The sequence below is a fragment of the Tiliqua scincoides genome, chromosome 2, assembly GCF_035046505.1.
Source record: "Tiliqua scincoides isolate rTilSci1 chromosome 2, rTilSci1.hap2, whole genome shotgun sequence".
Taxonomy (NCBI): Eukaryota; Metazoa; Chordata; class Lepidosauria; order Squamata; family Scincidae; genus Tiliqua; species Tiliqua scincoides.
This window is the reverse complement of record NC_089822.1, coordinates 141,862,577-141,885,583: the sequence shown is the minus strand read 5'-3', so window position 1 is coordinate 141,885,583 and position 23,007 is coordinate 141,862,577. Positions and strand designations below refer to the sequence as shown.

Below are 23,007 nucleotides of genomic sequence, written 5' to 3'. Positions count from 1 at the left end.
AAAAATCCTTTACGAGTTACAAGCCATGATGCATATGTGCAACCTCCTGATTTTAGAAATGGGCTATGTCAGAATAGCAGGTGCAACGGAGGGCACCAGGAGGCAGGTCTCTTGTTATCTGGTGTGCTCCCTGGGGCATTTGGTGGGCTGCTGTGATATACAGGAAGCTGGACTAGATGGGCCTATGGCCTGATCCAGTGGGGCTGTTCTTATGTTCTTAAGTTTAGATTCAGTAAGAAAATGTAGCATATATTTCACTTATTTCAAAAATATTTTTTTACTGCATATTACTTGAAAATGGTATACTACTATTGGGCAAAGAGATCATGTTTTGCAGGAGGAGGCAGTTCCCTGGTCTGGAACGGAACAAGAGGAAAGGGAGACTGGAACAGCCCAGATCTATGGCTGTCTTCAAGTAATTTCAAGAGGTGAGAAAAGAATCAAAAGAACAGTGGCAGCAGAAAGGGTGGTAGATTATGCTACTGCTGACTCATATTTCGTTTTCAGCTTTACCAACTTCTTAAAAACACACCAAAACCCCCATTCTGGCCCAATTACCTACACAAAGACCATCTGAAAAGTTATTTATTGAGGCAATGTTAAAGATTGACATCTCTCAAAACTTCTCTTTACATAGGCTTGGGGGGTGGTCTTGGTGCAGCACCCTGAAAGAAAGAAAAGACACATTAAGATGAGATTCATCTAGTCTGCTTGCTGCTCTCTTAAGAACAAGACAAATAGCCATCAGGTACTTTATAGGCAAACTGCAGTGAATCTGCAATGCAAAGGATAGGCAATACAGAGAACTAGCTTTGCCCTTTTGAACTAACGCTGAATTGTTGGGTCAAACACTCAATGAACACTCAAACACCCTACTTTAGACAGCTTCAGGTTCATGGATAGTACTATACACACAATAACCCAACTGCCTGCTGAGATAGCCTCAGTAAAGGGCTCAGTGGTGCAACAACTGACTGACAGGACTAGACTGTCCAACACTCAGGTGTCTGTACTCCAGATATTCAGTCCCAGCCCCTTCCTTTGCGCTATGCTGCTTCTAAATCTGTAAACCTGCAAGCAGCAATAATCTACGATGATTGTACAAAATCTACTCTTTTTCAGATTCAGACACCTTTATTAGGCATTATTAAGCATACAACAGAAAAAAAACATACAGAAGTGCACAAACATAACATAGCAAACTACAAATAACACCTATAACCAAACACTTCAGAGAGTAGGGGCACGCTTCAGATTAGTCGCCACGATTTGTGAGATAAATTTAGCTATCTGAGAGACAATGTCAAAATCAGTAGAGGTTAATAAAAATTGCAATCTAGCAAAATCCTCAGCAAGGGTGAAATTGAAGGGCCAGACATTTCCTTCTGGCCTCATTGTGAAGCGGCCAATGAAGAAGAAGGTGGTCTAACGTTTCTACAGCCCGCTGAGGACAGGGACAAATTCTTTCCTGGAAAGGAATGCCATTAAATCTACCCCAAAGAACAGAAGATGGAATAGAATTACAACGGGCCATAGAAAAGGCCCTTCTAATCTTTGGGCATTCCAAAATATAGAGATAATTGGGAATTTCGCCTACTTTACCTGGTAAGTGATAAAATAAAGGTGAACAAGTTTTATTGGCTGCAGATAAAATATTGGAGGAGTGAATATCCAGGAGTCTCTCTTTAATGAGCCTGAAAGCCTCGGCTTGGGGCAAATGACCAAGTAAGTCAGGCTCAACTCCCAATTGTTTTATTTTTGCATTCAAAGTTTATCAGAGAAGTAAAAATCTACTCTATTTTAGATGCTGAATAGAAGGAAGCAATAATCACTATACTGCAGCCAACCAGAAGACTCCTTCATACACAATCTAAAATAACGGTCTGTCATACAAGGGTTTGCAATACCAATGCAGCACTAATTGACAAAAACACATAGGCAGTAACTCCTCCCCTTTCCAAGTTATGGTATCGCAAGAAGGCAAGGACTAAATTTTTGTGTTTGGCACATGTGCTCACACAATCATGCAAAAAAAAAATACATGGTGGTATTAAGTACTAAAAAGCAGGAATTCCAATACTGATGGTACTGCAGCAATTTTCTAAAATCTTTACACAAGCTTTCAGATTTCTAGATCCTTGCAAAACACCTATTTGCATCACAATTCACTATATGTACAACATGGCAACCCAATGTTTGCATACAGTTTTCTCTCAGAACAAAATTTGTTGGTTATGTGCAACTGACTTCCAAGTTTAGCATGAACAAGTAGACCATTTACTTACTGCAGGCCTGAACCGAGGTGGAGGGGTACGATCCTTCCGGGCTTCACGGGAGCGGTTCCTCACCACCTTGCTGTGGATGGCACAGCTCACACAATAGTGAAGCTTCACATAGAGCTTGGGCAGGACATATGCTGGAAGAAAAGGAGGCGCTAATGTGAAAACAATAGAGATATGCTACCTAGTATTTCAAAAAGGATGAAAAACTCCCAGAAAGGCCAACGTAACCAGCTCTGAGCTTCCCAAAAGCAAGAGTAGAATATAAATAAATGCTCCTGTCCTCACATGTTCTTAACAGAAGCTGAGCAGAAAAGAGAAACAAGCCTCAAGGTTCTTCTGGCCACTGAATGAGTGTCTCAATTAGGAGTCTCAGCAGCAATAAGAACTACTGTTCTTCCATCATACCCTTTAGGGAGGGATGTCAAACTTGTTTCGTACAGAGGGTCAAAGTTAGCATTCATGGTGCCTGCTGAGGCCAGAAATGACATCATTAAGCAGAAAGTGACATCATTAAGCAGGTGATAGCCAGAAATAAGTACTTTGTTCTCACATAGAAACTCATTAGCCGCAAATGTGATCATTGGGCTCTCAAATATCTTGAAAATATGAACAAGATTTGCAATTAAACCCCAATTAAAACAGGGGCCAGATAAATTGCTTCTGGGGGCCACTTTCGGCCCCTGGGCCTTATGTTTGACACCCTGCTTTAAGGTTTTTCAGATTATAAGGTCATATTCCCCTAGATCATACTCCCTAAATTTGTAACAGAAAAAATCTAAGTATTAAACTTTTTAATTCTACCACTGTAAACTTTTCAGTCAAACACCAGATCATGACTTGTTCAGTTTCCATTTCCAGCATGCTCACTCTTTTCTTGCTTTTCCAGGAAGATTAACCAGCAAAGATTACAACATCCACAATCACACATGGTATGGAGTGTGGGACCTACATGGTATTGATGCCTTCAGTTAAAATGCCCTCTGTCTGAGTTAGCCTCATAATCCAGACCACCACGAATTCTTTTTTGTGGGGGAAACAAGGTCAAAACCTTCTATGTCAGGGGTGCTCACACATTTTTGGCTCGAGAGCTACTTTGAAACCCAGCAAGGCCCGGAGATCTACCAGAGTTTTTTTTTTACAATGTTCGCGCCATCATAACATATAACATTTATGTGTACAATGTATGTTGGTGTACCTTGAGCCCCACTGAGTATAACAGGACTTACTCCTGAGTAGACATGCCTAGGATTAGGCTGTGAGGCTGCAATCCTAGCCACACTTACCTGGGAGTAAGCCCCATTGAGTACAATGGGCCTTACTCCCGGCGTTTCCTCCCAGAGGCACCTGAAGGGGGGGGTCGGCACTCCACGATCTACTCATTTTGCCTCGCGATCTACTGGTAGATCGCGATCCACCTATTGAGCACCCCTGTTCTATGTCATGGTTCTGCCATCTCAGACATTAAGCAAGACCCAAGGCAAACTTCCAAAACAATTTCAGAGAAGGTTAACAAAGCACCCAGCCTGTGCTCCCTCATTCAAACAAGCAGTCTTCTCTGTAACAGTCTTCTCTTCACCCCTTCTTTGAACCTCAAACTGCAGAATAGGATAAACAGTGGCAAATGGAAGGCACACATACTTACAGTCAAAGACACTTGCTTCAGAGATATCTCTGACAGCAGCTGCTTCCACAATATTTCGGATGACAAACTTCTTAATGGCCTTATCTTTGGGGACACAGCGGGCACAGTTGGTGCAGCGGATGGGCTGCACATGGCCACGGCCCTTCTTGGCACGGCCATTGTTCCTTCTCTTCTTGGTCTGTTTAAAGGAGAGAGGGTTATGAAGACATGTCAAGGCACTGAAGCTCCAGAATGCAATTCAACTGTTCCAGAACACTGTTTAATACTGGAGAATAAGTGACAACTACTCCTCACCCAGGATCGCCACCAAAGATTGCACAACTCCACTGTTGGAAAGTCTTTCAACAGGCAAAAGTGTCATGCTCAAGTAAGGACAACTTCCGCTTGTGAAAGGAATTCTTGTCAATGGAGCTGTGCACTGTGCAATCATCAGTTGCTGTGCTAGTTACCCATGGTGAGAATCAAGGCAATTCTCAGCCAAGGAAATATTACAGACATGTATTTTTCCTTTGTTGCCCTATATGACTAGTACAAGCAGGTTTGGACAGACTATGAACTTATGTCCTTGATCAGAGAAAGAGTTCTCTCTTTTGAAGAACTATGCACACTGGCAGACTGCAAGTATACTCTGCAATCAACAGACATTCTGTATCTTTTTACAGGACCCCGAAGGCACACACGCTCCTGTTTTTCACAGTATAAGTAAAGCACAGGCCTCAATATCCTCCAATCAACTCTGCAACTAAAAATTAAGCCTTTATGTTTAGCATGCTTCTGATACCCAAGTGTAAATGTGCAATGGCCATGATCACCACCAACCTCTGCTTGTGGGCTCTTGAGCACAATAGACTTCCACAGATTGATGGCCAGTAGTTTAAATGGTCTTATGACAGGGATAAAACATCCACAAAAGCAAGTTTTACCAACAGCTCTTAACTACATTAAACAGGAGTATCCCCTGGGCCAGCCCATCCATGAGATAAGCTGAAGCAGTTGCCTCAGGCAGCAAGGTTGTGGTGGGGAGTGCCTACCTCCTATGCTCCTCCTCCTTCCGTTCCCTGGATTAGAAAAGAGAGGGGACAGAGAAGAAGAGGAAATGTGGAGGAGAGAAGAATGCTTAGCTAGGACATTGGAGAGTGGAGGAAGGAGAGGCTGGAAAATCACCAGGAAAAGGGGGAGCAGCATTTGGCATGCTGCCTCAGGTATCAGGATGCCTTAGGCCAGCTCAGGATGCTCTGAACACCAGATGCTGGGGACAAACAACAAGAGTGCTGCTTTCACACCCTTCTTGCTAGCTCCCCAGAAGCATAGGCAACAAGAATGCTGAACCAATAATATTTGATGTTTGTATAGTGCTTTTTGAGTATGCAAAACACTTATATGATTTTGATGTTCTCCTTAAAAATATTATTTTCCCCATATTGGAACTGGGAAGTTAAAAATGCAATACGCTTGCCTGAAATCACCAAGAGTTCATGGCAGAGACCAGATTTAAACCAAGAAAACTCTTCTAGTTCACAATCAGTCTCCTAGCCCCTATGTTATGCCAGATCTCTTGGGCACTTTAACTATATGAGCCTTGGTTTGAGTTACCCTTATAATTTAAAGAGTAAATCAGCATTCATGTGTGATATATGTTTCATTCTAAACTGAGCTGCACCAATAACACCACTGATTTTGTTTTAAAGGTTTTTTAAAAAAGGAAAAGAAATAAAAAGAAACAGAGATACAGACATATATGATTAAAGCTAAAATGGGTCCAAAGTTATAGGCAGTTCCATAGCCTGAAGAGTTACCAAATACCATTCTCGGACCACACTGGGACTCCTTGGCTTCCATTGCTGAAAACAGAACGATGGATTGGACAAATCTTTGGTCTGCCTTGAAAAGGCTTCTCTTACATACAACCGTGATCTAATGCCCCTATTTTCCAATACCTGACGTTTCCTGATAAAGCACTATATCCACTTTTACTTTTTTGGAAAGACACTGAGAATGACTAACACCACCATATGCATGCATTCTTGAGGATTTCTCCCCAGGTTTTCTAGTTCAGAAGTCTCTAAACTGGAAATTGCTGTGTCCCGAAAAAGTCCTCTCTGCCCCAAGCAGCGCATTCTGCTGTGGCACTCGCTTTCTTTCAAGCTGATCTGGTCACCGGGATGCAGAATGGTAAGCGCCACTCATGGGGCAGGGGCTTTTTCCAAACCCTGGATCCCACTCATGGCCCTGCTCTAGTTGAACCATCCAGGACAGGGGGGCAGGGATACACACTGACAATAGGGCCCATCACTGGAAAGCTCCCCACTGTCTTGCTTCTCTTCCATCCCATTCTTGTAACTGCCTGAACAGACACAGCAAACAGATCAGCCTTCAGCAGTGCATGGGGTGGGTGGATGGATATTGACTTAGTGAGATGGGGGCTATTAGTGCAGCAACAAAAAAAGCAGTATTTACTGTCATCTGCTGAAGGGCATTAAACACACCCACTTGTCATGCACCTCTTATATACTTTATTTATATAGTATTTATATTATACTTTATATATATAAAAATAAACACTATGTAAATATTAGGAAAAACTTTAAAGTCCTGTAACGGCTGCTTTTATGTTTAATGTTTTTATTTGTATGTTTTATTGCTGACTGCTTTGTTTTTTTATATTTGTTTTTATTGTTTTTCCAATAGTTTGTATTTTAACACTTTTTGTACTATGTATTTTATCTGTTGCCTGTTGTTAGCTGGCTTGGGTGCCCTTTGGGGAGAAAGGTAGATAACAAATCCAATAAATAAATATGTTTCACACACATTTTTAAATGTGTGTGTGTGTATAACACATAGATATGTGAGATCCATATATAACACATAGATATGTGAGATACACACATCTACCTATCTATCTAGATTTCACAAAGAATTGCTTATTTCAGCAGTTCTCAAACTTTTAGCTGGGACCCACTTTTTAGAATGAGAATCTGACAGAATCCACCAGAAGTGATGTCATGACTGGAAGTGACATCATCCTGCAGGGAAATTTTTAACAACCCTACCCACGTTTACCCAGGAGTAAGCCCTATTTACTATCGTTGTTAAAAGCATATACCTAGTAGCCTGTTAAGAAGAATGGATCTATCACATTCCCCCAAACGCACTGAAGACCATGGTAGCACCAAGTCTAATATATTAAAAATAAAATATGGAAATGAATGGGAACGCACCTGAAGTTGGCTCGCGACCCACCTAGTGGGTCCCGGCCCAGAGTTTGAGAAACAGTAGTTGTTTTGTGTGGGGGCGCAGACAGAAGCCTTCCACAGGCAGAGAAAGGACTAAGGCTGCAATCCCAGCCGCACTTTCCTGGGAGTAAGTCCCACTGAACACAATGGGGCTTGCTTCTGAGTAGACCTGCCTCGGCCTGTGCCCTAAGGCGGGCGCGCCTAGGAAGACCACACGTGGGCCGCCTGCCTGCCTGCCGCCGCACACGCTCCGGGCGCCATTGAGGCCGCCCTCAGAGCGGGCCTGGCGACGGGAGAGCCGACGGGCGGGTGGCCGGCGAGGGGTGCTGGGGGCGAGCACCGAGAAGGGGGGGCTCTCTGCCGCGATGCCCGGGAGCGCAGCAGGGGCTGCTCACCCACCCCGCACCTTAAAGGGCCAGCGACCCCTTAACGGCCTCCGCTCTCACCCCTCCACCCCCCGTGATGCCTGTTTGATCTCCCTCTCCTCCTCCCGCTCCCTGGCCCTGCAGCCTCACGCGAGCAGCACCCACCATTTCGGCACCGAGCAGGCGAAAGAGGATCCGGCCACCGTCCCCCGATCCTTATATAATCTCCCTCCGCCAGGCGGAAGCGCGTCACCAGGCTTCTCACGTTTAAAAGCAGTTGCCAACGAAACAGCCGGGGGGAGCCAGTGTACAGTATGTCACCGTGTTATTGGCGCTGGGTTAAGGAAAGGGAGAGATGCTTCCCAGCCGAACTCGATTCCAGAGCGCTTTCAAGGAGGACTATATACCATCTCGGGCACTGCGGAAGGATTATGCGTAACGGAAGGGAGTGATTATAGAATCCTAGGATGCACCGGGAAAGCGCCGCGCTTCTGCTGGAGGGATGCATCCTGGGAATTGTAGTTTTCCCCCTGCTTATACAAGGTGGTGTGTGCAAGGAGTCAATCTTATTTTTCTCCGTGACCGTGACGTCATGTGGGGACCCAGGCCAAGTGGAGTTGCAGGCAGAACCAGCTTTTCCTTTTTCTTGCCTCGTTTGCTTTGTTTGCACACTGATTTTAGAAAATCAGCGCCCCTGTGCTGAGATGAATTAAGATTCCCATTTTCAGAAACCACTTCCAGATTTATTGGTCTACAGATAAAGCCTGTTGCAGCTAACACAGAACTCCCACCCACAGAAGACTATTCCAGGCCATGTACTATGACAGATGTTGTTTGCATGGGATGCCAGCTAGCCAAACCTGTTGGGTGTAGGTGCTACCCCCAACACATCCAACACTCCCCCGAAGGGAAACATTTCAAGGGGAAATCAACTGTGGTGAGCATCACTTAAGGTTCTGAGGGCTCAATCCTATCCAATTTTCCAGTGCCAGTGCAGCCATGCCCATGGGGTGTGCACTGCATCCTGTGGTAGGTAAGCAATCACAGAGGCCTCCTCAAAGTCAGGGAACATTTGTTCCCTTACCTTGGAGCTGCATTGCAGCTGCACAGGGCCTGGATAGGATTTCTATTTCAGTTCTAGATGGCAGATATATGTCCATTCCCAGGCATTTGAGGCTTTGTATTTGCGGAGCAGGACAGATTGAAGATATTGTACATTACCTGCTTCATTGTCAGCTTTATCAAAATCCTAGGATAAGATTTTTGGAGCCTATTTTGGCTACCCTTCAAGGGGAGAACACACGAAATTGTATTGGTTACTTTCCAATTATGACCCATCGGTCACCTATAGCATGGCGCTGTTTGCCAAAGCTGACAGAACTATTCGTGCCAACTACCTGGGGGAAATAGCGGTAGATTGTAAAGGAGATTCCTTAATATGATGGGTGTAGGTGCCTTTTGTGCTTGATTTTGACCTAATTTTATCATTTTATCATTGTTCGTATCTTTGATGAATTTTTGGATTTACATGTTTTATCTTATTGTGATGGCTATTAGCTAATACAATAAACAATCTTTGACTTTTGAATTACCCCACATTCAAAAGACAACCCAAATTTCTACATTTCATCATCAAAATATTCTTGCTCAGACTTTGGAAAATCACAATGGAAAGGATCTTTTGACAGTTGTGGGGCAGCCACTGAGAATACCTCTTTGCTTGCCCTTGTTGTGATAATGATTTGAGATACTAATGGTAGCAGAGCTGGCCCAAGACCTCCTGACACCTAAGGCAGCACACCAAATGCTTCCCCCTTTTACCCTGTGATGTGTGAGCCTCTGCTCTCCCCCATTCTCTAGTGTTCTAGCTCAGCGCTTCTCTCCCCTCCATATTTCCTTTTCCTCTGTCCCCATCTTTACAATCCAGGGAATAGGAGGAGGAGTAGTGGAGGCAAGTAGGTGGAAAGAGATGGCCGACTCCCACCAATCTTTTGCCTGATGCAGCAGTTCCAGTTGGCCTCATGGATGGGCCAGCCCATAAAAGTAGTAGTAAAATGGCATTTCAGCTTAGAAGTGCAACACAGTAAAGAGTGAAGTGACCTTTTCTACAGTGTAGAGAAGGATTTGGGTTCCAGAAGGGTAGCCATATTTAAGATGCTACAGGACTGCTGTTGCAGTCCCTGTTCTTGTTGCAACAAATCTATTTGTAGTAAAACCTTTTGTGGACTATCTGATCAGAAGTAGACTGTAGTGCACAAAAACTTATGGTTCAATAAACATTTTTTGTCTTTAAGGTGAAAGGAAATTCTTTGTAGTAGTTTGAGCCATTTTGAATGTTTGCAGATCAAAACCAGCACTGCAATGCAACAATTGTCCCTAACATTTTAGATTTACATCTTTCATGACTTAACAACATTGTCAATGATCAATGTAGTTAAATGGTGTATTGGTTGTTGTATAATTTATGGGTGTTTTATTTTGTATTACTGTATTCAGCTTTGGGGAGGATAAAACCAACCAACAGAATAAAGAACTATGTAAACTTGATTTCTGCCCCAAAGGGCACAATCCTAACCAGGTCTACTCAGAAGTAAGTCCTAGTGTGTTCAATGGGACTTACTCCCAGGAAAGTGAGATTAGGATTGCAGCCAAAGATTCCTAGACTCTATTCCAGCTATTTTCAGACAGTGTGCTGTGAATGGTCCACAGGTGTGCCATGGGAATTTGAGGGAAGGGTCATTTATTAGTAGAGCAATTGGGGGCTGTGAGCTCCTGGCCAGCAGTATGATGTGCCTTGTCAGTTTGCAAAAAACTTGTGGTGTGCCTTGACTATTTGAGTGCCTTGTCAGTGCGCTGAGTGATGAAAAAGGTTGAAAATCACTGCTCTATTCCCTCTCCCCTGTTCTGTGCTAAGAAGGGGAACTGAAAAACAGGTTTCAGGGGTGCACCCAGAGCCATAAGATTCTATGTCAGGACATGGGACAATTAGTAACTAGTGCCTAGTTTGTTAGTTTTCCCGAAGTGGTGCCTAGTTAGTTTTTGGAAGGGTGGGGACTGGATTGTGACTCTTTAAATTCTTTGCAGTGCAGCTTGCATTGGCTCTGTAGGAGAAAATATTTTTTGCAATGGGACTCCAAGGAGTGTTGCTGTGTAAGCCCCAGGCTGGTGCTCAGGCAGTGCCAGGATACCTCACCCTGTCAAAGAGATAAAAGTCATCCTCAACTCTGGTTTCTCCTCTCCCTAATGCGGAGACGCGCCACAAATTGACTGGCAGCCCGATCCTCAAACCAGTTAAACAGGAGCACTTGGATTTAAGCCGGCTTAGTCCTATTGAGTGCGAGCTAAGCCCTGGAGAGGCCCAGGAAGCCGAGAGGGGGGGCCGCAATCGCCAAGGCTCCATCCTGCTCCGCCCTGGATTAAAAAACCTCGGGATTTGAATTTTATTAAGGGGTGGGGGATTGTCTGATGGGCTCCAGATCCTCAGGGGTCCGCGCGGAGGCAGGAGCGGTGAGTTCCAGGGGCAGCATCTGGGCAAAGGGAGGCCGATGCAGCTGCAGAGGGGAGGAAGGGAGCAAATCAGGCGGAGGCGGGTGGGGGAAGAGGGAGGGCTGGGAGAGGAGGGACGTGGTGCACGGTGCACGGGGGGGGGGGGATAGTGGCTCTCTCTCCTGCACGGATCTCCGCAGATCGGTGCACAGTTATGCCGGGGGAGGGCGAGGAATCGCTTCCCCTTGACGGAGCTGGGGGTCTGGGCAGCGCTGCAAGCCGCGGGGCGGTGCTGCTGTGGTGCCGCTGCTCTCCCCTTTGTCCAGCAGCTTCGCCACCGCTCCGCACACCCTCCGCCTCCACTCAGAGGGCTGCAAGGCCAGGCCAAGTCGCAGCCAGGCCGCTGCACCCATGCAGCAGTGTGGGCAAGGAGGGCGGGTGGGGCAGCGCGGAGCCTGGCTTCTCCCTCCGCGGCAGGAAAGCAGCCGGAGCCGAAGGGAGGGACCTTCTTTGACCCCGAGGGTTTCCATTCACTCGCTCCTTCCAGGCCGGGCACTGCAGGGTTCCTGAGCCGGAGCCCCTTCCTTCCTCCCCCCAGTTTTGCTCACCCAGACTTTTCCACCCAAACCCCCCTTCCCTCTGACTCCCACTGCCAGCCACTCACTGCACACCGGGGAGGGGAGGGAGGGAGAGACCATCCAACCTTGCTCCTTTGGGGGGGCGGCAGGAAAAATGGCTGGGCTCGAGTTTGCTCACAGTGGCTGCAGGAGGGGTGGGCGAGGGCGCCCCTGCAGTGGGGGAGGGGGAAGGCGAGGCAGCTCCCAGGTCTCGCTGCTGCTGCTGCTGCTGCTGCTCTGCAGAGGCGTATTTAACTCCTGAGCCGATTAAGGAACCTGCGTGCCCAGCCGGCTCTTGGTCCCCGCAGACAACAACAGCTCTGTGTTCCTTCTGCTTCAGGCCCACTCCTCAAGCGCCCGTCTCTTTCATGAATAAGAACCGCTCTCTCACTCACTCACTCACACACACACACACTCTTTCTGTCTCACACAGTCTCTCTCACGCGCACACACACACACACTTCTGTCTCTCTCACACACACTGTCTCTCTCTCTCTCTCTCTCACACACACACACACACACACACTTTCTGTCTCTCTCACACACACTTTCTCTCACACACACACTGTCTCTCTCTCTCTCACACACACACACACACGCTCTCTGTCTCCCTCTCTCACACACACATACGCTCTGTCTCTATCATACTCTCCTCCCCCCACACTGTCTCTTACACACACACAGCACACACACACACTCTCACACACAACTCACAAACACTGTCTTTCGCCCATGCAAACACAGTCTCTCACAAACTCTCTCTCTCTCACACACACACACCACTAACAACGCAGAAATATGCAAGCACTAACCAACAGATCCCTTATATACATGATACCTAGGGGCAATATAATAACCTATCTGCAAACTGCTGCCACATCTGGGGTAATTTGGTATCCAGTGTCACTGTCAGAGACTAAGGGCACAGTCCTAACCAGGTCTACTCAGAAGTAAGTCCTATTTTGTTCAATGGGGCTTACTCTCAGGAAAGTGTGGTTAGGATTACTGCCTGATTAACAAAACTGAGAATGATTTTTTCCAACACCTGTGTGGTTGTAATAGAGCAGGGAGGGAAAAGACCCATCTGTGCAGCCATTTGGCAGGCACTTGCTGCCATGTGTTGCTTCTAGGGAATAAATAAATGAAACAATCTAACATACTGTCTGCCTTGTAACACCATTTAGTGCAATAAGGCCTCTTAGGAACCCACTTTCCATCATGGAGGAATCAAATTGTAAATGGCCAAGAAATACAAAAAGAAAGTTCAGAATTTGCCCTGCTCTGTTTTTAACCACAGGTTGCTACCACTCTTATTTTTTCCAAAGTTTCTTCTTCAGAGACTCAGGGCCAGACTAGGTTGAACCTGAACTCAGGAGTAAGCATGCAGAGGATTGCAGGCCTAGGGCCCAATCCTATCCAACTTTCCAGCACCGATGCAACCGGGATGCAGCTCCAAGGTAAAGGAACAAATGTTCCCATACCTTGAGGAGGCCTCTGTGACTGCCTCCCCACCAAAGGATGCAGTGCATGCCCCATTGGCACGACTGCACTGGCACTGGAAAATCAGATATGATTGGGCCTTAGTCTTCCTCCGTACTAAGGGCCCAGTTCTATCCAACTTTCTAGCACCAATGCAACCACTATGCAGCCCCAATGTAAGGGAACAAATTTCCTTATTTTGTGTCCTTATTTTGAGGAGGCTTCTTCCTCCCACTGCAGGATGCAGCACACTCCCTGTTGGCTTGGCTGCATTGGTGCTGGAAAGTTGAATAGGATTTGGCCCTAAGCTTAAGTACAGGTAACTGAAACAATCACATAATTTCGCAGTCTTCATTCCCCCATCTTAGGGCCCAATCCTATCCAATTTTCTGGTGCCAGTGTTGCTGTGCCAACGAGGTATGCACTGCTTTCTGTGGTGGGTAGGTAGTCACAGAGGCCTCCTCAAGATATGGGAACATTTGTTCCCTTACCTCAGGGCTGTGTTGTGGCTGCACCTGTGCTAGAAAGTTGGATAGGATTGGACCCTTCTCTATTGTTTCCCTTTTCTTTATCTAGTTTATAAGCCACTTGGGATAGACACCTGTCCTCTCTTTCTATGTAAATTGCCATATACATTGACCGTACTCTCTCCCTCTCAATACGATGACTACTACTACTACTAATAATAATAATAATACAGATGAGCAATGAATGATTGGGGATTGGGTCCCCAATTCCCTGATAAAACTACAACAATTTATAAAAATAAATTAAATCCAGAAGCATTATAAATTTCCAGCACAAAAGCAATGGACTTGAGGAGAGTTGATCAGTCAGAATGAGTAAATAGGCACAAATCATTCTTCATTATAACGCAAAGTTTGCGGACTAAATAAAACAAATGCTAACTCAGAAAAAAGTAATCATGAAGTTTTAAGTGTAAAATCTCCACATAAAGGTAACTGAATAATTTTGTTGCCTTTATAACTCAATACCTTTACTTATTTTCCGGTTGCTGTACCAAACTTGCTGTATCTTGAACCATTTTGATGTACCAGGAATTTAACTGTATTCTGCAATAGATAGTGTGTATACAAGTTATATTGTGATGACATACATATATATTGAGCCTAGATTTTGCCATTTTTTCCTACCTATCTATGCAGAGACGTCACAAAGTTCACTGAATGATCTTGGGCTAGTCATTATTTCTCAGCCTAACCGACTTCACAGGATTGTTGCAACAAAAAAATAATTCTTAGTATATTAGCCTGAGCTCCTCAGAGGAAGGTTGGGATACTAATGTAATACATTATTATAGTATTTACAAGGACATCTGCAAGAGGGATCTGAAGGCCTTAGGGATGGACCTCAACAAGTGGGAAACCCTGGCCTCTGAGCGGCCCGCTTGGAGGCAGGCTGTGCAGCATGGCCTTTCCCAGTTTGAAGAGACACTTTGCCAACAGTCTGAGGCTAAGAGGCAAAGAAGGAAGGCCCATAGCCAGGGAGACAGACCAGGGACAGACTGCACTTGCTCCCGGTGTGGAAGGGATTGTCACTCCCGGATTGGCCTTTTCAGCCACACTAGACGCTGTGCCAGAACCACCTTTCAGAGCACGATACCATAGTCTTTCGAGACTGAAGGTTGCCAATATACAATATAGTATTTACTAATGTAATTCTCTTTTTTCTCAGGAACAAGCTCCGAGTAACCAAAAAGAACTCTTGTGCTGTCACTGATAGGCCTTGGCCCCACTTTTCAAACTTGTGTGCACTATGATCAGTCAGAAGGGAGTCATATGCTAACAATAGCAGGCTGCAAGCACACAAAACAGAACACAAGTAGGGCATACTCCCAGACAAGAAAGCCATAGAAGAGAGATGGGTGGAGAAGCTAGATATGAATGGGTTTAAATCTATCTCCTAGAAAACAAAATGACTAAATAGCTGTGGGAAGTGACAGCCCTGGGTCTCCAAATTCAAAGAAACCTTGACAAGAGGGCAAGTCCAGTGGTGAAAATGGAGAAGCAGGCACCAGCAGACCTTGGGCAAGGGAATGGGCTGGAGGGAACAGGAAGAGACAGTTTTGCCATTCAGTCTGGGACCATCCGGGAGCTTCCTCGCTGGGCAGTGCCACGACAAGAGGGCATACCTCATCACTTGGAGTCCCACTGGCAGGATTTCCTGAAGACTATGCAGTCTCCTCCCACTGGATGGGGAAACCCACAGCTGCCTGAATTGGCATCCTGGGATGACCTGGTCACTTTTGAGAGAATGTTTGGTGCTTGCCAGTGGTCTAGAGGAGATGCGGTGACCCGTCTCATGCCAGCCTTCAATGCAGAAGCTCAGCAGGCCTTTGAAAGCCTGAATTCCAGAGACAAAACTGAGTATGGGAAAGTCAAGGCTGTCTTTCTGCAAGGAAACTCTACCAGCACAGAGATCCATCGCCAGCGCTTTAGGCAATTCTGCTACCAGGAGGCTGAGGGGCCTCGAGAGGTTTGCAGCCGACTGCGGGAACTCTGCCATTGTTGGCTAGAGCCAGAGAGCCATACAAAGGAGCAGATCATAGAGCTGCTAATCCTAGAACAGTTCCTGACCATTTTACCACAGGAAATCCAAAGTCAGGTCAGGGAGCGTAGCCCAGAGACCTGTGCTCAAGCAATAGCCCTGGCTGAAGGCTTCATCTTGAGGCAGCAGGACGAACAGCAGGAAGAGCAGGTGAGCAAGCTGAATTCCAGTGTGAGGGCACAGTGGGCACTGAGTCTAAACCCTGGTTCTATGCGTGTGTACACATACACATCAAAATGAATGGGGGGTGCCCGTTGTATGCTCTTTCAGCATTTGAGAAGGGACACTGGGGTACCTGCTATGTGAATAAGTGGTTTGATATGAGGAGGCATATTCTTAGTTTCTCACAGGGGATGAAGAGAAGGAAAAATGTGTCCCTTCAGAGGGAAACATGCCACTTTCCCCCTGCCAGGCTGGTCTTCCTATCCTGTATGCCTGAGCTCTCCAAGGCAGCAGTGTGCAATCAATGTGGCTTGCAATCCACATACCTGTGGCTGTGGTAGACAAATCACTTTTCATAGGGTTGAGGGCCAATCCTCTTCTAAACTACTTCACTGGCATTCCTGGAAGGGGGTGAAAGCACTAAGTTTCTTCAGGCATCTGGCTGCTGGTATAAAGTGGCCACTGCTCCTCACCTAAGAACATAAGAACAGCCCCATTGGATCAGGCCATAGGCCCATCTAGTCCAGCTTCCTGTATCTCACAGTGGCCCACCAAATGCCCCAGCAAGCACATCAGATAACAAGAGACCTGCATCCTGGTGCCCTCCCTTGCATCTGACATAGCCCATTTCTAAAATCAGGAGGTTGCACATACACATCATGGCTTGTAACCCATAATGGATTTTTCCTCCAGAAACTTGTCCAATCCCCTTTTAAAGGCATCCAGGCCAGATGCCATCACCACATCCTGTGGCAAGGAGTTCCACAGGCCAACCACATGCTGAGTAAAGAAATATTTTCTTTTCTCTGTCCTAACCCTCCTAACACTCAATTTTAGTGGATGTCTCCTGGTTCTGGTGTTATGTGAGAGTGTAAAGAGCATCTCTCTATCCACTTTATCCTTCCCTTGAATAATTTTTTTATGTCTCAATTATGTCCCCCCTCAGGCGTCTCTTTCCTAGGCTGAAGAGGCCCAAATGCCATAGCCTTTCCTCATAAGGAAGGTGCCCCAGCTGCTCTCTTTTGCACCTTTTCCATTACCACTAAGAGTCGTGACTGGCTCTGAAGGCAAAGCGGAGGGGCCACTTTACACCAGCGGCCAGATGCCTGAAGAAAATTATTGTTCCCCCCCCCCCACCTCCAGGAACACCAGTGAAACACTTGATATCTGAATAAACATTTCCCTACAACTCAGAGGTTTAAAAAAAAAATCACATTTTGTTATTCTAAATTTGTTGCAGTTGTGAAAATATCATGCATATCATTCTAAAAATTGGCAGATGTTTACACACTTACAGTGTTGGGAACTCTAATTTCCATGACAGATGATGTTGTGCCAGATGTATGGATAAGGTTCAATATTGGATACAAATTCAGTATACAGGCATCTCCCAGTATCCACGGATCTGGTATCTGTTGATCAGGTTATCTGCGTTTCCCCACGCCCCCCATGGCACCCTGCACCCCATACCTAGAAGAGCGTGAACATGAACTTCCTGCTTCCTGTTTGCTCTTAGTTTCCCTTCTAGGCTACAAGCTGCCTGGCTGCTCATCATGCTACAACCATTCCACTTCTAACATTTGTTAAAGCAACATTTGTTACTTGGGCAGGAGGTCTGGTCTAGAGGGTAGAGTCTCTATTTGCCTGAAGATAACATCCACAAGGTCGCCAGTTCGAGGCCACTGGCACCGTGCGACCTTGAAGCAGCTGACAAGCTGAGCCGAGTTATTCCATCTGCTCTGAGCGTGGGAGGATGGAGGCCAGAATGTGAAACCAGATCAGAAAGAAACATCTGAACATTGTGGTTCTTGAAAGAAAGAACCTTCTTTCAATTGTAAAAATCCCTATGGGGATTTAAATAGCCTGCCTATGTAAACCGCCTTGAATAAAGTCTTGAATAAAGACCAAGAAAGGCGGTATATAAATACCTGTATTTATTATTATTATTATTATTATTATTACTACTACTACTACTACTACTACTACTTCAGCATGAATGTAATCAACATAAACAAAGTTGATGGGGCATGGGGGGCACAGAGATAGGTTTCCCCTTTTCAGGGGGAGGAAAGTATTCCCCACAGATACTGGGAGATGCCTGCATAGTTTTTTAAAAAAAACCTTGCTGGGAGTATGACGCTATTCAGCACAGATGATAAGTGGTGGAAACTGATCCTGATGTTTCTTCTTGAAGTTTACAAGAGAGAATGGCTATGGGCATTCTAAACTAGCTAGCAGGAGGAAGTGCAACTCACCTGTGCTTCCTCTTTCCATGTTTGCTTAGAATATCTGAAGCTAAGATTGTGTGTTTCATCCTCACTTAAGCCCTATGTAGACATTTCCTCTCCATCTACTATGCAAGGGGGTCGCTCTGGCTGGTCCCACATGCTCTGTGTTCAGCCTTTGTCTGCAGGCACAAACACTGGACATAAAGTCCCTCTACCCCTCACTGAATCCTGGAACATTCCGGGGTTCCAATAAAAGGGAGATTCTCTCCTTGTTCAGGATGCCTCAGTGGACAATTGCTAAATGTGGAGACTAGCCATTGTGTTATTCGCAGGGGTAAGGCCAGCCAGCAGAGCTCATCTTGAGAGGTGCACAAGCTGTCTCTGCTTCTTTCTCTGGGGTTGGGGGAGATGCACAAGCTCATCAATAGATGTTCTGTTGAACTTTCTCTCATTCCATTTAGAATATCCAAAACTGATCTGAGGGCCTACGTTACAGTAAACTTGTGACTTGGCTCTGTGTGTTAGTTATAGTTTTCACAGATGTGGTGCGTGATCAGGATAGTGGGATGGAGGCTTTTGTTGTTGGTGTTTTGCACCAATGGACACTTTCCTCCTGGAGCTAATAATACCTGCTTCAACAGTGGGCCATAATATGGTAGGAAAGCATCCAATACCTCCCTCTTCTGCTCCTCATTATCCCAGTCTTTATCTTCCACAATTATTGAACTGAAAAGCAACATATACAAGGTTGACCCTTGATAGACCAGGATCCATTTAACTCAATTTTGACTTGCAGGAAGTATCTTACCCAGTTTATCGGGCTCATAAGAGGTGGTTTCTAGCCCGGCTACCTGTGATCCATTAAGGGCGGAATCCTAACCCATTTTCCAGCACCAAGGTAAGGGCCATGTAACTCTGAGGTAAGGGAACAAACATTGCCTTACCTTGAGGAAGCCTCTGTGACTGCTCCCCAACTGCAGGATGTGGCACATGCCCCAATGGCACAGCTATGCCAGTGATGGAAAGTTGGTTAGGACTGTGCCCTAAGTGGCTATGTTTCAGTTTGAACCTTTCACACATGCAAAGCACCCCCTCTCTCACAGAGCCATAGTCCCTTTCTGAACAAAACTGTTGATATCATTTCAGGGGCCAGAAGCTTTCCAAGAATTGGCTGTGGATTTTTCTGAAGCACAAAGGGTGCCACTGGATGCCAGGCAGACACAGCTTGGCAAGGAGACCAGGAAGCAGGATAACAGCAATAGTGGCACACTGGGCAAAGGTATATATGACCTGAGCTGATGAATCTTTCCTGGGAACACTACAGACTGGTCCTTTCACTGAAATGGCATTCTGGACCTCTTGCATTGGTTGGGGGCATTGCTTGGCTCTTGTCCTATCTTACTGGGCAGCTCCAGAAGATGATTCTGGGATGACTCCCTGTGGGAATCATTGCATGGAGTTTCACAGAGGACCTTCTTACCTCTTTTACTTTTCAGCATCTACATGAAACCACAGGTGGAGGTAGCTTGCCTGGACTATTTAATGCTCTGTTCACAGGAGTGCCTTTGACAATGGTTCAGAAATGTGCACTGCTGTAAAATGCAGCAGCTTGGCTTTATTCTAGAATTGACCCCAAGGCTCATATCGTACTGTTCCTTCCTGAGCTCCACTGGCAAACAGACTGCTTCCAGGCTAACTTTGGCAGATGGTGAAGACTCAACTATTTTAACAAGCTTTTTGAGACCACTGTTGGATTTTGCTTTCCTTTCGTTGCTATCCTAGTTTTAAATTTATCTACAGATTTTAAACAAAAGTGTTCTGTATCTTTATAATGGTTTCTATTGGACTGTTATTGTTGTAAGCCACCATAGCTTGAAAACACCCTAGCAATCTTGTTGTAGTAAGCTATATTATAATAAACTATAATAAAACATTTTGCAAAGGATATGCAAGACAATTTTCCTGAATTTTCATAATTCTTAACACTGCAGAATTTGGTTTGTAGGATACTTGGTTTTGGTACAGAGTTCTAGATCCTTGGGCATGGACTGCCCCATAGATCACAGCACTTGTTGCTGTAGTAAGGACATCTAAATAGTTTCTTGTCTCCAGAGAACACAAGAGGCTGCCTTCTACCACATCAGACCATGGTATATCTAGCCCAGAATTGTATACAATGACTGGCAGCAGCTTTCCAGGGCTTTGGACAGAGTTCTTTCCCATCCATACCAGGAGATGCTAAAATTTGAACCTGACCTTCTGAATGCAAAGCATGTATTCTGCTACTGAGCTATGGCTCAAGGAACCTCCATTACCAGCCCACCTCAGCAATGGTCCATGAAATAACAATGATTTTTCTTCCTCATCCAGCAGGTGCCAAGGCAGCAAGCAGAGTCGAGGAGCAGTTTGAACATCAAGAACCCAGGGAGGCGGCGGCACCCATAGCCCCCGAGGGAACCCAAAGAAAAGAGAAATCTCATCTCTGTATTGAATGTGGCAAAAGCTTTACACGGCCATCAGACTTGGCAAAACACCTGAATGTCCACACAGGAGAAAAACCCTACCTGTGTGTTGAGTGTGGAAAAAGTTTTAGCCAGCTCTCCCATCTTACAAGACATCAGAAAATCCATTCTGGGGAAAAACCCCACATCTGCTCCGAGTGTGGAGATACATTCAGCCAGCGGGCATATCTTGTCAGTCATCAAAGGAGCCATTCTGGAGAGCAGCCCTACCAATGTTCTTACTGCCAGAAATGCTTCAGCCATCAGTCTGCGCTTAAGATACATGAGCGGAACCATATGGGGCAGAAACCCTATGCCTGTGCTGATTGTGGGAAACGGTTTGTTTCCTCTTCTTCTCTGACTACCCACAGAAGAATCCATACTGGAGAGAAGCCCCATGCCTGTGGGGTGTGTGGCAAAAGATTCATCCAGCATTCTAACCTCGTATCACACCAGCGAACCCACTCAGGGGAGAAGCCTTTCTCCTGTAAGGTGTGTGGGAGGAGATTTGCCTATCCTTCTGATCTTACTAGACACCAAAAAATCCACACAGGAGAGAAGCCCTACCCCTGTGATGAGTGTGAGAGAAGATTCACCAGGCTATCTGACCTTATTACACACCAGCGAATCCACACAGGAGAAAAACCATATCGCTGTCTTGAGTGTGGGCGAAGGTTCCGGCAGAGGGGAGTGTTGGTAAAACACCAGAAGTGCCATTCAAAAGAGAATCCAAAAGGAGGTGAGCCTGCACAGCCAGTGGAGTCACCAGCACATAGTGAATTCAAAGTTTGTGAAATCAAACAGGAGAAAGAAGAATCTGAGAACTTGGCAGAGTCCAGCTCGATTCCTTTACCCAGCTCCTGATGATGCTGGGCAGAGAGAGAAAAGATCTTGTAGATTACAGAAGGTTTCATGCTCTACTCTTTTCATAGTTCCCTTTCCTTTGGTGCAGGTTAAGTGGATTAGAGAACTGCCCATTACCATCTCCTGCTTGGGCTGTCATGAACATTGCAAATGGGGCTACATTGCAGACTGAGTTGTTGGTTCAAGAAAGAGAGAAAGAAAGTAAGGATTAATCTCATCCTCCCCTTCTCCTGCTGAGTTGTTTGCTGACGCTTGCACCCTTGGAAGAAGCTGAGATGATGCTGTTTGCTCTGCATTCAGTAGAATAAACCTGTCTGAGTAGCCAGGTTGTCTGCATAGGCTTGGTGAACTAGGAAGAGGATCCCTTTGTAGTAATAGCTCCCTGTCACCTAGAGAGACATGGCTGAATACAATCTCTTGTTACTCATGTATCTAGGGCAGTGATTTTCAACTTTTATGTCACAGCACACTGACAAGGTGCTAAAATTGTCAAGGCACACCATCAATTTTTTTGACAATTGACAAGACAGACCATGCTGCTTTTGGGGGGCTCGCATCTTCCAATGGCCCTACTAGTAAATGACCCTCCCCCAAACTCCCACAGCTCATCTGCGAACCATTCACAGCTCACCAACATGTCATGGCACACTGGTTGAAAATTGCTGATCTAGGGCATGTCAGGCTCATTGGTGTACACGTGTTAACTGAACTCTGTACACTGATGCTGGAGAATGAGTGTGTACAGCACCTCTCTATCAGGGAATACACAGTCAAGGATTGGGGGCTGTACTCACTATAGAACCAGTGGGACCAGGATAATACATCATAAGCTATTAATCTTTCCGGTATCACCCCAGGCTGGTGGCAGTGGTAGGTCCATTTCCTTCAACTTCTTCCCTCAGCTATTTCCCTGAACCAACAGCCTATCAATAAAGACAGGACTAAGGGCAGCCAGACCTCACCTCATTCCTTAGATTCAGCTCCTCCTTGTCCGCAGCTGGGACAATTTGAACTACAGCTGGTTATCAATATACAGAGCTACCTTTCATCAATCAGGTCATTGGGCCTGACTGGCAAGCTCTCTAAAGATCTCAAGAAGGGGTCTTTCACAGCCTTGCTACATTCCACTCTGTTACTGGAGATGGTGGGGATTGGACTTGGGACATTATGCATGCAAAGATTGGCTCCACTGCTGTGTTTTGGCCTGTGAGCTCTGCTGGCTAGAGTTCAGCCCCAAGACCATTTTTTTGTGAACTCTAGCAAGCAGGCAATCCTCAAATTAAGGATTGTCCTCTAGCATCCAGCTCATTCAGATGCCATACTGATATGGGCAGGAGAAAAATGTTTATCTTACCACTGCAGTGTTAATTTAGGAGTAAATAGTGGTAGAGAATTTGGGCAATAATAACACTTTGTGTGTAAGTTTGTTCCAGGTAAGAACCTGGAACAAACATCATAGCTCTGTTTGGTTTTGGTTCATTATAGGATTCCCACATTTTCTTTCTGGGAGGGCTCCTGTGGCTTTAAGCAGAAACAGTTATAGGAAAAGTTTGACACATTGCACTGTTTGCTGTTGGAGC

At 45.7% G+C, this 23,007-nt stretch overlaps 2 protein-coding genes across 2 annotated transcripts; one reads left to right on the top strand and one right to left on the bottom strand.

The window, feature by feature from the left end:
* Window positions 1-569: 569 nt before the first annotated feature.
* Window positions 570-7,791, bottom strand: RPS26 (ribosomal protein S26). Its single transcript, XM_066615804.1, has 4 exons — window positions 7,688-7,791; window positions 3,925-4,102; window positions 2,286-2,416; window positions 570-665 (listed from the first exon to the last, which is right to left on the bottom strand). The coding sequence occupies exons 1-4, from the start codon at window positions 7,688-7,690 to the stop codon at window positions 630-632; spliced, it is 348 nt and encodes a 115-aa protein (XP_066471901.1). The 5' UTR covers window positions 7,691-7,791; the 3' UTR covers window positions 570-629.
* A 3,200-nt stretch (window positions 7,792-10,991) lies between these two features.
* LOC136640665 (zinc finger protein 397-like) lies at window positions 10,992-22,586 on the top strand. The gene is made up of 4 exons (XM_066615901.1): window positions 10,992-11,029; window positions 14,800-15,822; window positions 19,209-19,341; window positions 20,433-22,586. Exons 2-4 carry the CDS (start codon window positions 15,124-15,126, stop codon window positions 21,425-21,427), a joined length of 1,827 nt encoding a protein of 608 aa, XP_066471998.1. The 5' UTR covers window positions 10,992-11,029; window positions 14,800-15,123; the 3' UTR covers window positions 21,428-22,586.
* Window positions 22,587-23,007: the final 421 nt, after the last annotated feature.